The 15,814-nt window shown below is 46.0% G+C and overlaps 1 protein-coding gene across 4 annotated transcripts in view; it reads right to left on the bottom strand.

Moving 5' to 3' along the window:
• Positions 1–5,351: 5,351 nt before the first annotated feature.
• Positions 5,352–15,814, bottom strand: part of MTMR2 (myotubularin related protein 2) — a 56,637-nt gene continuing 46,174 nt past the window's right edge. For all 4 annotated transcript variants that reach the window (XM_072326780.1, XM_072326783.1, XM_072326781.1 and 1 more), the window contains 7 exons: positions 15,340–15,528; positions 13,964–14,149; positions 12,900–13,106; positions 11,303–11,395; positions 9,648–9,761; positions 8,092–8,268; positions 5,352–7,267 (listed from right to left, as the gene is read on the bottom strand). In XM_072326780.1, the coding sequence (XP_072182881.1) occupies positions 7,106–7,267; positions 8,092–8,268; positions 9,648–9,761; positions 11,303–11,395; positions 12,900–13,106; positions 13,964–14,149; positions 15,340–15,528 (1,128 nt within the window). In that variant the 3' untranslated portion in view covers positions 5,352–7,105. The remainder of the gene's footprint in view (positions 7,268–8,091; positions 8,269–9,647; positions 9,762–11,302; positions 11,396–12,899; positions 13,107–13,963; positions 14,150–15,339; positions 15,529–15,814) is intronic.

The following is a 15,814-nucleotide window of genomic DNA, read 5'->3' as shown; positions in this document are numbered from 1 at the left end:
AAGGTGGGGGGGTCCATGTTGGATGTTTATTTGAAGAAGTGGTCAGGCTGGAATGGGCTGCCCAGTGAATTGGTAGAGTCACTATCCCTGGAGGTGCTCAGCAACCATTTAGATGTTGTACTGAGGGACGTGGTTTAGTGGGGGAATATTGGTGGTAGTTGGATGGTTGGACTGGATGATCTTGGAGGTCTTTAACAACCTTTATGATTCTTTGACTTAGCCGCCATCACTGAAATATGATGGGATCATTCTCACGAATGGAGTGCTGCAATGTGTGGCTGTAACCTCTTCAGGTGGGATAGGCAAGGGAGGAGCAGCAGTGGGATGGCTTTCTATGTCAGAGAGCGTTTTGATTTTGTAGAGCTCAATGCTGGTAACCATGAAGTCCTTACGGGTAAGGATCAGGGGAAGGCTGATGAAGCTGATATCCTGGGTTATAGACCACCCAGCCAGGATGAATGGGCAGGTGAAGCATTCTACAACTGACTGGCTAAAGCCAAACTGTCATTAGCCCTTGTTCTCTTGGGGGGCTTCAACTTACCCAGTGTTTCCTGGAAATGAAATACAGCAGAGAGAAAAGTCTGGGAGGTTCCTGGAGCGTGTGTGAAAAGATAACTGCCTGACAGCTGATAAGAGCCTACCAGGGAAGCGCCCAGTTAGAACTGCTGCTCAGTTGGAGAGAGACGTGGATGGAAGCTGTCTTGAGAATAGCAACCACGGAGTAATGGAGTTAGATTTAGAACATCGACTCAAAGAACTCTCCCAACAAGTCCTGAAGGACAAAAGGGGTCCAGGAAGGCTGGATGTTGTTCAAGAAGGGAACCTTAAAGGTACTGGAGCAGGCTGCCACTGTGGGAGAGAAGACTGACCTGTTTTGCTGAAACCTCAAGGGGGGCAAACAAGGAGTTTACCAACTTTGGAAGAAGGGACAGGCAACTCGAGAATACAAGGATGTTGATAGGATATACAGAGAGGCATATGGATGCATTTAAAAAGTGTGGCTGGCAGGTTGAGGGATGTATTTGTCCCCCTCTACTCTGCCTTGGTGAAGCTACTTGCTTTAGTAGCTTGTGGTAGCAGTGGTAGTGGGAGGAAAGCTGGATTAGATGATCTTGTAGGTCCTTTCCAACCTTGTGATTCTATGTCTGCAGCACTGTGTACAGCTCTGGGCTCCCCAGTTTAAAAAAGCAATCAAGAGAGTCCACCAGAAAGCAACAGATGATGAGGGGCTGGAGCATCTCCCCTATGAGGAAGGGCTGAAAGACCCGGGGCTTCTCTGCCTGGAGAAGAGAAGGCTGAGGGTGTGTTTTGACAATGGAAGGAGTCAACAGAAAGGTCACAGACAGAAAGTCGAAGAAGTGTGTTTACTTAAATTTAGAGCAATGAGATAAGTGAAATTATACTGGAAGGATAATACGGAGCAAGGCACCCCACCGTTACTACGTGAGGATAGTGATCGAGAAAGATACATCACCAATTGCCCTAATACTTTACCATCATCCAGATCCACAGCTGCTGGGGAGCCCCCAGTTGCAGTGAGGATTTGGAGAGCCTTTGCTGGCACTTGGGAGCTCCTGTGCAGTGCATCCACTGGGAGGTGAGGCCTCCAGCATCGCTGAGGTTATTTCCTCTGTAGGAGGCTCAGGGGAGGCCTTATCACTCTCTACAGGCTGCCTTGTCTGCACCAAGCAGACTGCACCACAGCCTGTCTCACCCTCCCATAACAGGTATGGGACTCTGGAGCTGGAGGGACCTGGGGATGTGGATGTTATTGAGGGTCCATCCATACAGGACGGGTTGCCTAAGGCTGGTCAGTCTGCCCCGAATATTGCTACAACATCAGTCAGTAAAAAAGAAGGGCTGTTGTCATAGGGGGGTGGACTGTCATCATAGGGGACTCCCTTCAGAGGGGAACCAAGGGCCAGATGCTGCTCAGACCCATCCCACAAGGAGCTGTGCTGCTAGGAACATCACTTGCCTGGTTAAGCCCTGTGATTATTAACCATTTCTAGTTTTCCTCATTGGAAATGAAGAGGTAGGCAGAATTTGTTCTCAGGTGATCAAAAGGGACCTCAGGGCCCTGGGAAGACTTCTGAAGGGATCAGGAGCACAAGTTGTGTTTTCCTCTGTCCTCTCAGTTGGTGACTGGGATCCGCACAAGAGGAGGAGGACGGGCATCCTGAAGGAATGGCTTTGCAAATGGTGTCACGCTCAGGGCTTTGGGTTCTGTGGTTTGGGATGGGATATGATGGGGGAAGGGGTGTACTGGGTGACAGGAAAGAGCGTGGGAATGCTGTCACCTTGGGAAGCAATAAGGGGAACCCCAGACTTGTCCTGGAGGTATCACGGAAGGCTCCTCTGAGAAGGCAACGAGGCCAATAGGTGTCACGGGTGAACTGAAGCTGAAGTGCCTCTATTCCAATGCGTGCAGCGTGGGAAATAAACAGGATGAGCTAGAAACCATGGCTAATTGGGGAAGTATGACCTAGTTGCTATCATGGAAACATGGTGGGATGAATCCCATGATTGGAATACCCTGATTGAGGGCTACAGGCTTTTCAGAAGGGACAGACAGGGTAGGAGGGGTGGGAGGAGGGGAGTTGCCCTCTATGTTAGGAAGTGGATGGATTGCAAAGAGCTGTGTCTGAGGAACAGCCATGATCAGGTCAAGAGCTTGTGGATAAAAGTCAAGGATCGGTCCAGTAAAGGGCATCTACTGGTTGGGGTCTGCTATAGGCTGCCTGATTGGGGGAGCCTGTTGATGAGGCCTTCTTGCCTCATCATAGGCATAGGATTAGGAAAGCCAAGGAGCAGATGAGCTGAACTTGACAAGGGATGTGAAAAGTAACAAGAAGGGGTTCAGGTACATAGGCAGGAGAAGACAGACCAAGGAGAGTGTTTCCCCCTCTGATGGCAGGTAATGGGGAGCTGGTTTCCTCAGGAATAGAAAAAGGTGAGGTACTAAATGAGTGCTTTGCTCCAGTCTTCATGGGAGGTCAGGCGTCCCATGTCTGCCAGGACCCTGAGCCTCTAGGTGAGGGTGTGAGGATGTGGGGAGCAGATTCTGTCCCACTGTAACGGTGGAACAAGTCTGAGACCTCCTCACACAACTGAACGTATGTAGGTCCATGGGACTGGATGATATCCATCCTAGGGCTCTGAAAGAGATGGTTGATGTGGTTGCTGAGCTGCTCTCCATCATGTTTGAAAAATTCTGGCTGTCTGGTGAAGTCCCGGAGATTGGAAAAAGGGAAATATTACTCCTACTTTTAAGAAAGGGAGAAAGGAAAACCTGGGGAACTACAGGCCAGTGAGCCTCACCTCTATGCCTGGGAAGATCACGGAGCAGATCCTCCTAGAAGCTATGCTAAGGTACATATGAGACAAAGAGGTGATTTGAGACAGCCAGCATGGGTTAACCAAGGGCAGATCTTGCCAGACCAATCTGCTGGCCTTCTATGATGAGTGACGGCTTTGGTGGATGAGGGAAGGGCAATGGATATCATCTACCTGGACTTCTGCAAAGCCTTTGACATGGTCCCTCACCACATCCTTCTCTCTGAATAGGAGAGGTGTGGGTTTGAAGGATGGACAGTATGATACATTAGGAATTGGCTGGCTGGACATGGCCAAAGGGTTGTGATCAATGATTCTGTGTCAGGAGGCTGGTCACAAGCTGTGTCCCTCGGGGTCAGTTTTGGGACTGGTGCTCTTCAGCATCTTCATCGATGACACAGACTATGGCATTGAGTGCACCTTCAGCAACATTGTGGATGGCACCAAGCTGAGCAGTGCAATTGATACGTTGGAAGGAATGGAAGCCATCCAGAAAGACCTGGATAAGTGGGACCATAAAAACCTAATGAGGCTCAATAAGTGCAGGGTGCTGCAGTTGGGACAAGGCCAGGTATTTATACAAACTGGGGGAAGATCTTGAGAGCAGCCCTGCAGAGAAGGACTTGGGGATCTTGGTGGATGAAAAGATGGACATGAGCCAGCGGTGTGCACTTGCAGCCCGGAAGGCCAACTGTGTGCTGGGCTGCACTAAAAAAGGGGAGGCCAGCAGGGAGAGGGAGGTGATTGTCCCCCTCTACTCAGCCCTATCTGCAGTACTGTGTCCAGGCCTAGGGCCCCCAGTACAGGAAGGGCATGGTGCTCCTGGAGCGGGTCCAGAGGAGGGCCACTAAGATGATCATAGGGCTGGAAAGAAGTAAAGGTTGAGGGAACTGGGCTTGTTTAGCCTGGAAAAGAGAAGGCTCCAGGGAGACCTCACTGTGGCCTTCCAGTGCTTGAAGGGAGCTTATAAATAGGAGGGGGGAACAGTTGTTTACAAGGATGGATAGTGATAGGACAAGGGGGTTTTTGACTAAGGTAGTTAGGGTTTAGATTAGATATTAAGAGGAAGTTTTTCACACAGAGGGTGGTGACACAAAGGAACAGGTTGCCCAAGGAGGCTGTGGATGCCCCATCCCTGGAGGCATTCAAGGCCAGGCTGGATGTGACTCTGGGCAGCCTGGTCTGGTGGTTGGTGACCCTGCACATAGCAAGGAGATTGAAAATGGATGGTCTTTGAGGTGCTTTTCAATCTAGGCCATTCTATAATTAGGGACACAGGAGGTTTTAGCTATGAGAAGTTGGAAGTTGCCTACCACACTGGGGTGACCTGGCTCCATTAAACTGGGGACATGTGCTTTGCATAGCTGGAGCAACCACTTGGACATCAACTCATCCTCAAGGGTCCTGACAATCAGTGGCTGAAACTATCATCGTCACTGGCTTTGCTTGGAAACAATGGACGGGAGATAAGGTTGCTCAAAGGAAGGTTAATGTCAGAATTATGTCAGGCTGTTTTAGATGAACTGAAAACACAGAAGAGGGCTTAGGTTGATTGACTTCCAAGTGAGGTGCCCAAGGTGGAATTACTTCTACCAGAAGTGAGCATCACAGAGCATGCCTCGAGTTGCTGATTCCAAATCATCTCAGTGAAGTTGGGTTTAGCTTGTGTTACATAGAAAAATGTGAATGCTCCTTTCTCACAGAAATGACTGTACTAAAGCACAGTAAATTGCAGAAATTGGTTATTTTTCACTGTAGAAGTATTTCTGTAATACTGCGCAGCTGAATGCTATTTGTCATCCTATATAGATATCGTTGTCCAAAGGTAATCTGCTTTGTTATCATGCTGAATTTCAGAGTTCAAACACCAGCATCTTGCAAGTCAATCTGCATGAATAGAAATGAATAAGATTAGCATGTCAAATCCAGAATTCAGTGCTGTTTTATTACATGTGTACAAATGCTTTGGCTTTGAGAACCACAGAGTAGAAAACATGAGCACAGGAAAAGCTTCATCCATTTATTGTTCTTTATTAGTGTTAAACCAACCAGCCTCAATTCAAAAAAAAACAAAATATACACACGTGGTCAGTTTGCTAACATAGAATAATGCTATGACCCACCTTATACAATGATTGTACTTAACTGTAAATCTGCCCTTCAACCTTAAAGCAAATTTAAGTCTTTCAGAAGCTATTTTGAGTGGATTCTTTGCACTAATGAGATATGAACTATCAAGGCTCCCCTGTAACAAGTGCAGCAATGTTAATCATACAAACAGACTGTAGCTGGAAATGGTTCCTCCCTCTGAATGAATGGGAGGATTCTGAAAGAACTGTGGGTAAATTAGTCCACTCCTATATCCTCTCAAAGAAATATTTCTCTGTCTTGGGAGAAAGGCTGAGAGAAAAAGCATGATATGTATATTAAGCAGGTGCCCACAGTATGGTTCCTATTGTACAAAAACAACGCTGGAACCCAGACCAAGCCATGATCTCAGTACAGAGATGAGCAGCAGCCTGGAGCAAAGCTCCTTGCAGATACACAACTTCACCAGAAGCCCTGCAACCTACAGCCTCTTACTTACGTGTCTGACAAGCAGTGCAGCAGTCATGGTCTCACTGAATGTTTGTCTACTTCTACAATAAAATCTACAATGAAAGTTTGTACTAAAATTGAATTCATGTTTAGTCAGATGACCTTAATTCTTGAAGGATGCTATGAGGAAAAGAAAAAGACTTAAAAGCTAGGGCTCAGAAACCACTATGCTTTTTAGTCTACTGGAATATTAAGTACCAGTTGGAATGCAGGCAGAAAGGCTTCTTTGGTTGTTACAGCTGCTTCCATTAGTTAGCAGAAAGCTGAAATAGCTTAAATACACTGCTACGGTCCTGCACAGAAGCATTAAAATCACAAGTAATGCTTACCCAAGCAAAATGAAATGACTGATCCCAGCAGTTTACATGCATCCCTTGGCGTTCCACTATCTTTCTCCTGATGCGGATGAGGCACTGGAGAACAGAAGAGCTGCAGGAAGCTCAGGAGGAAGCCATGCTCTGCTCCCTCCCTGAGAAATAAAGGTGCTTAATTTACATCCTGGCACACTCACTGTAAACCATAAGCAAAAATCTAAAGTTGCAGAGACGGAAGTAAACATTGTCCTATGAAGTTAAGTCATGTAAGTTGCTCCTCTACCGCCATGTGGCAGTGGTAGAAGATGCCCTTCTGAAGTAAGGCATCATTTTACATGGCTTCCCAAAATCCAGTAAAAGTGGAAACAGTGATATGTTTTCTAATGCTACCTCCCTTGGTTTGCTGGCAAACATTCTCACGCTGCTAAATGTATGTTACTGCCACAAGTTGCGTGACTTCACGGGGTGAGATTCTATACTTCTTTTAGCAAAGGGGAGTCTTTTCAAACTCCCGAGGCAGCATTTTTCCTATATAATACTTCAGTCTAGCACACAGTCCCTTTTGTAAAGCAAGGTGGTTTCCAACATGTAAGTGAACAAGGAAAGAGCTCTAGGTTTCTCTTAGGTGGCAAGTGCAACTGGCTTGTGTTATAATCTAGCCACTGAGAAGGTTAATTGCATAGGGGGCTATGTTTGTTTTTGCTTAAGCTTCCGTTAGTGATACAGTACTAATAAATTACCCTGGAGAGAAATAAATAAATAGGTTGGCATCCCCCAGACACTACAAAGGAAATCCAAAGAGTTCCAGGAAAGCGGTCCTGATGGTCCTGGGAAGGTACTTGACAAACAAGTCCGGATCATACCACTGTCTGTACAGGAGTGACGCACTGTGCCGGAGATCCAGCTCTCTCTGAGGATGAGGTGGAGCGGTTGGTGATTTCTCTCTGCAGTTCCTCTACTTTCTTCTGCAGCTCGGCCCGCTTGGCAAGAAGCTCCTTGTAGCGGTTGTGGACAGGCTCCTGAAAGAAAACCTGTAGCTGAGTGCTGCAAGGCGAGCGTGTAAGTGTGAACCTCACCGTGGTGCCACCGAACTTGCACTTCTACTTCACCCAACACATGTAGGGTAGCAGGGGCTAAACAAAACCCAATGTATGTCTTGGTAGGTGACAGAGCTCTAATCAGTGCTGCTTCTGGGAGACGTCAGCATTGACGTCTCAGCTTGGCCACAATTTCAGAACTCAGTGTCTGATGCTCCAGATTTGCGAAACATTGCTAACCACAGTTAGACTCTAGGAGAATTTCTACCCCTTCCTACATAAAAGCGATTGAAGCATTTAGATCCACATTCAGGCTGTTTGTCTCAGGTGTCTGCCCTGGGCAAGCCAGTCCTCCTGCTGTAAAATTTCAAGGCCATAAACAAGGGTTGTACCCCTGGGCCTTAAGCAAACAAAGTAAGCAGCAGGTTCCTAGTGCCAGGAATCTACTCACAGCCCCGGAGCTCAGATCTAGAGCCCTACTCCCAAAGAAATCTTTAGGTTCTCAGGTTCTTTTCTGAAGAAGCAGCACTTCAGATGATGGTTTTCCTGCCACTCACGTGTGGAGCAGCTCCCGCAGGTTTCACAAGGTGGCGATCTCCAGCTAACCACCATCTGTACTTGCCGCTCTTTTCAGCCCCTTTGCGTATCAACTCTGGCTTTTGTTTCTAGATTTAAGCAGTGGCAGCTTAAGTCTGAGCATTACTCCTTGTGCTTTAAAGGCCCTGAGCTCCACAGTGACAGTATTAGTACTAGCACAGAGGGAAAGAAAGGCAGGAACCGTGGAAGGGATTGCAACAAGCCCGTACCTGTGGCTTCATCCTGGGGTTCCAGCGGATGTAGTAGCCGACCCACAGCTCCAGGTGCCGCATGCTGGCCACAGGGTACAGGACATGGTTGGAGTAGCTCACATACAAGGGGTTACTGAAGTCCTCCAGCTGGCTGTTGATGTAAGACCAAAGCGACACGGTCTTTTTTGGAAGGCTCTGTAAGGGAAGGGGTGGAGGAGGCTTTATTTCCCATACTAGCATTTATCTACAAAGCTTTATGAGTACTTAAACAGCATTACATATGCCTGTCATTAATACAGATCTGGTTGCCTTCTTGTAGCTTAAAAAGAATTCTTCTTTTGATGTGGTTATTGGAATGGAAGCACATGGATGCAGGCAGGCAGGCACACACGCACCCTGGCATGGAAACTCCCTGTGCTCTCAGCACGGTCCCAAAGTCACCATTGGCACAAGGGGACACAGCTCAGAGCTGGTATGTGAGCTCTTGGTGCTCTGGTTACACTTTGCCTCTTTAAAGGGGTCCATGAGGACCTGCTGGAACAAGTAATGGGGGGGTGGGGGGGGAGGAAAAAGAGAAGTCCATGTAAATCCATGTGACTGAAGTCCTGACGTGGTGGAGCAATTAGGCACGTGAATAGTCCCAGCCAAACAGCTGCTGAAGAGTTTTCTAGATTGAGTACTTTGCTAGACCGAGTTTTCAAGACAAAACAAAACCACCAGCCACAAAGAACATGGAGGCTTTCTATTCTGGAAATTCAGCCACTGCGGACTCAAAAAAAAACAGGGACTGGTTTCAGTATAATGCTATCACTCTGTATTATAGCAATTGCTTTATATGTTATTTTTTAACCAGTCTGCTGTCAAACACAACACTGTCCTCTGGGATGACAGGCTGCAATGTTTCACTGATAACATCCTTCACTCTTAGGGAGCAGAGAGAATGAATGTCACTCTGTCTGCCTCCAAATTGGTGGTGAGCAGGGTAGTGCTGAATGGATCTGACTGTATACATCTATACACAAACCAACTGGAAGCAATCTCAAACAAATCTAGAGCAGAGCGCAGGGCAGAGCTGGCTGATGGAAGGGCCCAGAGGCACGTCCTTTCTCTAACTACAAGCTCTGTCCTCTCCCAGAAAAATGCAAGCACATCAACAGTGCACACTGAAACCTGTGACTCTTTGTAACCCGTGCGTGCAGAATGACAGTGCGCTCATTAGTTTAAAGGAAAAGGGAAGGCAAAAAAAGGTACCAACTTCCAGAGATAAGTTTATGTTAAACTAAAGGTCAAAGAAAAATTGCATTTCCAACCACCCGGGAGACACCAGGAGCTGCTGAGCCACCAGCAAGAAGCTGAAGAACTCACTGAAAAGCAGGTGAGTGCAGAAGGGTATTGCTCTGAAATGTAACATCCCCACAGAGAGCGGCTGACACAAAGTGGAGAAGACCTGGAGTGTCCCAGCTGTTAAGATGGAGGCTTGGCAGTACAAACCACCAGCTGCAATTTCTCTAGCACCATCTGGCCAGCTAAAGCAATCACAGTACCATGCCTTCAGCTCGGAGAGAAGCCCTTACCTCCTTCACTCTCTGCTGCTCACTGCTGCACAGGAACGTCCCAAACAAGCAGCTGTACAGGTGATCCAGGATGGTTATCAGGAAGTACTCGTTGAACTCAAATGCTGTAGGAAACTTCAGGCAGAAACAGAAAATGGGTTGGAATTTTACAACAGCAGTTGCAAATAAACTTTCTCCCACAGTGGTAAGGAGTTTGTTTGCCTCTCATTTCTAAGAAAGCATTTGCATCTGTTCTGCAGCTCGCTGGATATTTGGGGTCATAACTGCTCCTCCCGGGGGCAAGAGTTTCTCTCTTGGAAAGCTGCTTTACACGTGCAGAGATGTATTCTGAGCAAAAGCTGGAAGCATGAAGGGTCTGACCGCTGTGTTTACACACACTCGGTGCTGCATCAAGTTGAAGCTTGCTCTGCTGTGCCTGCCCCCAGTGACAGCTCATTCAACCATACTGCAAACAAAAGGCTGGAGCATATGTGAAATAAAACATAAAGGAATGGAAATTCCCTGGGGCCAAAAGGGAATAATGTGTGTGCTCAACAGAGCGCTTTGCAGAGGGCACAGCAGAGAGGCACCATGCAATACAGATCAGTGGGAGGGATAGAAGTGTACAGATAGGGGCTGTGGCTGCTGCTGATGTACAAATACAGACAGATCCAAGACTGGGAAAAGAACTGGAGCTCCACAAAGGGGCAAAAGGAAAACATGCACCAAACTGCAAGGATGGAAAGGACACCAGGAGGCCTTCCTCTCTTTGAAAACACTTTTCTGACTGCACTGGCTGCAGTTCTCACCTCACCATCAGGATGCCGAGGACAGCAGAATAGAAGTGATTTTAGAGGAAGGAAAAGCCTCCCTCTTTCTCCACTTGGATACAGTATGGCTTCATATATTGTGGCATCTTTTTCCCCATTTCATCCATCATAGTTCATGATGAGCCTATCTTTTTCAGTGAACTGCCTGACCACTGCTAACATTGACTTTAAAATACAGTACAGAGACCACAGCAGACATAAAGAAATCCCAGGTCCCACATAGTCATGAGGAAAACCCCCACTAGCCATTGGGGATCTCTTCTAAACTGGGCTTCTACCAGGCCTGACCTCAGCTGAGTAGCAGTTCCAGGCTCCATAATTCAAGCATCAATGAGGAGCAATGTATCAGTTTTCAGAAAAAGTCACTTTAGAGCAAACTGAAGTTCTCCCTTCAGGTTTGTTTATGGGATCAGTGTGAGCAAATGTCTGCATCCACAATGCCAGAAACTTAAGATTAGTAGCTCAGGATTCTCATGTTTCTGAAGACACAGCGGGCTACATAAGGGTGGCTGAGACGTCTGCTTCCCCCCCAGTAAATCTGAAGTTGCTGTCTTTCTTTTTCAGGGTGACATGCTTCTCACAAGCTCACATTTACTATGGCAACATTCATGTCAGCTGTGCCCACTGGCTAGCTAATCTGCAAGACTACATCACTGCCTTCCTGCTCAGCTGTGCATTCAGGCTCCCCACTAAATTCAGGCAGCCAAGAAACTTGTCACAGTCCAACAAAAGTAGAAGCCCAGAAAGGAGAGCCTGTGTAGGTCAGCTTAGAAATAACTCCTGGGGCCAGATCCTGTGCCACCCCGTGGTACAGTGGCCTTGCAGACACGCTGCTCAGCAGTTTACCTGTCTTGTCATTTGCCAGACACAGTCGATGAACTGGAGGAAGACAGGAGAACGATCTGCATCTGCGTGATTCTTATCTCCATGGCCAACTCTCTGGAACAGAGCAGGACAAAGAACAGGAGATGCACAGAGTTGCATCGTGGGGAAGCTGCTGGGGTCTCGTCTCAGTCACCCAAGACTGCACCAACAGATCTAAACAGGTTCAAATGAATGTTGGTTTTGCTCTGTCCATATTAGTGAGTAAAGCAGTAAAGGATAGCTACTCCCTCAGTCTTTGAAGAGGAATTTTCTTTTATGGGGATATTTTCATGTTAAATTTAAATGAGTTGCTTGAGTAGAGGCTCCAGATGCTACGCTGGCACCGATTTCAGTTAATAGCTAAAGTTCAGAGGAAAAAAAAATTAGAATGCTTTTTGCTTCAGTTGCAGCTGTCGTCCTGGCTACTTCAGTAGTAGAGTTAGCTGGATCTAAACATTACCTACAGACACAGCATGTGGTGATAACCGTCACACAACACCTCACAGCTTCCAAGCGCTGTACAAACACTAACTCAGCCCATCTCCTGCCACCTCAGGAGATGCAATTAAGAAAGTATCCTCAGAAGTAGGCCTCCAACCCCGACCACACTGTGTGGCCCTGGATAAGAACGTGAGGCATAATTCCTTACTACTATACAGCACATTACTAGTATACATTACCCATGAGCTCTAAGCTCTGTACAAAGACAGAACAAGAGCATGGAGGTAAAGGAGTTACCTCTTCTTGTAACACTGTTGTCCTCTCGGCAGAGGAAATCAGTATCTTTATATCCTTTGTACAGACAGAGAAGTAAAAATGCTCATAGGTAATGGTTTTGCTGAAGCAGAACCTTAATTACACAGTGCCTTGGTTATCCCACCTTCTTCAGAGGTGGGGAACAGCATTTATCTACACCAACTACCATCGTTGCATCTGCTGTAAACAAACCTTGTTCCAGCCTTTTGCCAAACTAAACAACCACAAGAGAACAGCTACAAACGAAACACCATAGGAAGGAACAAAGACCAAATGGACACTACCGAAGCGTTCTCCCAGTACAAATCATAAACAGCCAAGTCACAGGTTTGCAAAGCTGCTCCACTGTACACACCCACGATCTCAAACTCCTGGTCTTTTGCCTAAACATTAAAAGCTTCCCCAAAAGCAAAATGTGCCCAAAGAAAATGTGAGCTCGAGGCCACAGCAAAATTCCCCAACCTCTTCAGTACTAAGGCATTTGTTGACAGTGTCCAGGCAGCCTCAGAAAATGGACTGAACTGAAAACACAAACAAAATATCCCACTCTTTGCTGATTCCCTGCTTATACCGAACCCAGAGCACACTGCTGGTTTAAGACTGAGCATGGGAGCTGAGAAGGTAAAAATTACCTGCTCCTCCTATCTAACCAGGGCTGTCTCCAAGGAGGTTAAGAGATGACAGCAATTATAGACAGAAAACAGGAACATTCACCTTTCTTCTGTGAGTTCAGCTAGGAGACTTCTCACAGAAAAGGCTAAACTCCTTTGAAAATCCCTTCAAGGTGTACAGAAGCTTTCTGCTCAGTGGGCTCATCACTCACCAGCTGAAATCTGTGTCCAAAGCTCAGCCACTCCTTCTCCACTAGCACTTCAAAGCCCCTGATAGTTCGGTAGTAGCCATCTAACATCAGCAGAGAGAGAGAGGTGAGCTGGGCTGTCCGATCCCAGCCATCACTGCAGTGCACAACCACAGACGTCTTCCCTGACTCCACCTTGTCTGCGATCCGCAGGGCTCCAGCAAGAATGAGCTGGGACAAGAAAAAAAATAGTTATAAAAATGTCTTCGGAACAGAAACTATGCGTGACAAACGGCTCCTGACAACATAGGACAAACCAAGGGCTCTATCTGCCTCAAGGAGAACGGTAAATCAGTTCCAACTTCTTTATAACTCGGGCAGCAAATTGGTGAACACATTTTTCGTAACGATGACACATCTAAACCATAATGCAGGCACCACTCTAAAGATGCCCCTGCATTAAGCTCAGCCATCCCTGGACAGGTCAGGATTTCAAGCTCGGGAGCATTTTGTGTCTCAAAATGGCTGCTGCCTTCCAATTACTTGAGAAGTAGAACGAGCTCTTTCTGTATTAATTGACAGACCATGTAACCTGGACATTTTTTAGGACAGAAAGCTTACTTTGAAGATGAGCATCTGTACAAGCTGAAGTGTTTTGCCCCAGTCATTTTGATTCTGCTCCAATTCCTGAAAGGCTGAGAAGGCATCAACTCCCAACACCTGCTGGTCTGAGCCAGGCAGCAACACCTGGATGGCAAGGATCCCAGAGCTGAGAGCTTGGAAACAGGCTTCTGTGTTCTCAGGAGTGCTTTCACGGTTACATGGTTACCCAGGAATACAGTTTGCTTCCAAAATACCATCTTCCAGTATTTTGTCACCCCCTCTCTGGTACTCTTTGCCATCTCTTCTAAATTCCCCATCCCCAGAAACTGCTTTTTGTTGCTTTTAAATTGGAAATTATTAAATTTTAATCTTAAATAATTAGATTTCTTATTATTTGAGGATCTCTGGAGTTAGCTCTAGAGGCATTTCCCAATGGACAGAGTGGTGCAGACTCAGCTACATCCAGTGGATGCAGACATGCCTACCTTGATATGCTCCAGCCAATGAGTTGATTCTAAATTAGACAGCCAGTGAGTCTCTTCGATATTGGGATACACAATTTCTTTCAGTTTTCTCAGTGACTCTCTCATGACATGAATGTTGTGAATGTCCAGGAACACTAATTCTGCGTTCTGATAGGCATCCTCACTCTCATAGCCGCCTCCTTTAGCCTGAAGAAAAAGAAAAAATAAAAATAAAAAAATCACTAAGAGAAAGAGGATTTGATATTTTATTCCAATACTTTGTATGAGCAAATACGAGCTGACAGAATAGCACGGTGTCTATGCTATCTAAAGCACTGGATTTATCTTACAATTGAGAACAAATATATATACGGACACATTCTGTGCCTCTTTCCTACAACAGTAATGAATGCTGTAATTTTCACTGAATAATATCGCATTACAAGCTTTCTTTTCCGCAGTAATTATCATTTATCCCCATACAAGCTGCTAGCTCATTAGATTCGCTATTCTGTCATTTACAAATTTACCATACTATTATAGAGGAGTATATCCCACACACTAATTGCCTTTCTTAAGTAGTGAGAAAGACAGATTAAAAAAGAAATATCAGTTTTAGTGCAGCAAAGTAGTTCTACCATTAAACATGGCTGAGAGTGATGGCATGAGATACAAGAGCAGGAATAACAGTGATATTCCTGGGCGTTAGAGAACATTAGGTAATGTCCTGAGATTAAAGATCATGATGCCTTATTTTCAGAAGAGATGAGCATTCCCTGCTCCCATCAGGTTTAACGGGGACAAGAGTTGTGATACTCTCAGAGGAGGCAGTTTTCCAATCAAGCGGTTTGAAAAATGGTGATGCTACTACATATACTACTGACCTCAGTATCCCACTCCTCTTTCAGCCACCTTGATTTCTCCCTTTTAATCTCATTTCAAGCTATGTATTAAAGGGGAATGGTTTTAAACTGAAACATGGGAAGTTTAGGTTAGATATTAGGAGGAAGTTTTTCACAGAGGGTGGTAATGCACTGGAACAGGTTGCCCAAGGAGGCTGTGGATGCCCCATCCTTGGAGGCATTCCAGGCCAGGCTGGATGTGGCTCTGGGCAGCCTGGGCTGCTGGTTGGCGACCCTGCACACAGCAGGGGGTTGGAACTGGGTGATCATTGTGGTCCTTTTCAACTCAGGCCATTCTGTGATTCTATGATTATGATTCTATCATACCTACTGATACTGGTGCTGCAGAAGTCTGACTAGTTAATCAGATCACTCTGCATGCATTCTCAGTGGAAACCCCTTTCTGATTCTCAGGAATAATTCGAAATGTTGGTGGGATGTATTTTCTAGATGACTAGATTCCCAGCTCTTGACAAAGTAAACTAAAAAGCTGACCTTATTGGCTACAGCATTCACGCTAGGCCTTGCATCGAATATGAAGATCTTATGGGATTGAGCATTAGAATCCATGATGGCTTGAAGGTACTTTTCATCCTCCTTGCTTCGTTTACCACTTACTCCCACCATTGGCTGGCTACAGCGAGTAATTGTTGCTTGACTTTCTGGGTGAATCCATGACAATACCTTTAGAAACAAACGAAAAAGCAATGAAGGACAATAAGGATTCATTAAATGAATGATTTACCTGTAATGGCTTGTTCTGGGAACTTCCCATACACTACCTGGTTCCAGAAGGCTGGATTTTATGAAGTCATGATTGAATGAAACAAATGTACTGTATTTATTCATTCTGTACTTATTCATTCTGGTTACATTCCCAAAGTTGAAACAAACAAGAGGTGATTGAATAGGATTAAGTCTGACTGTTTTCTCACCGTTGTGTGAGTCACAAAAACACCTTCACAGTCTG

Source organism: Excalfactoria chinensis, chromosome 1 (assembly GCF_039878825.1).
Source record: "Excalfactoria chinensis isolate bCotChi1 chromosome 1, bCotChi1.hap2, whole genome shotgun sequence".
Lineage (NCBI taxonomy): Eukaryota > Metazoa > Chordata > Aves > Galliformes > Phasianidae > Excalfactoria > Excalfactoria chinensis.
Note: the sequence above shows the minus strand (reverse complement) of the source record. Positions and strands in the feature narration are given on the sequence as shown.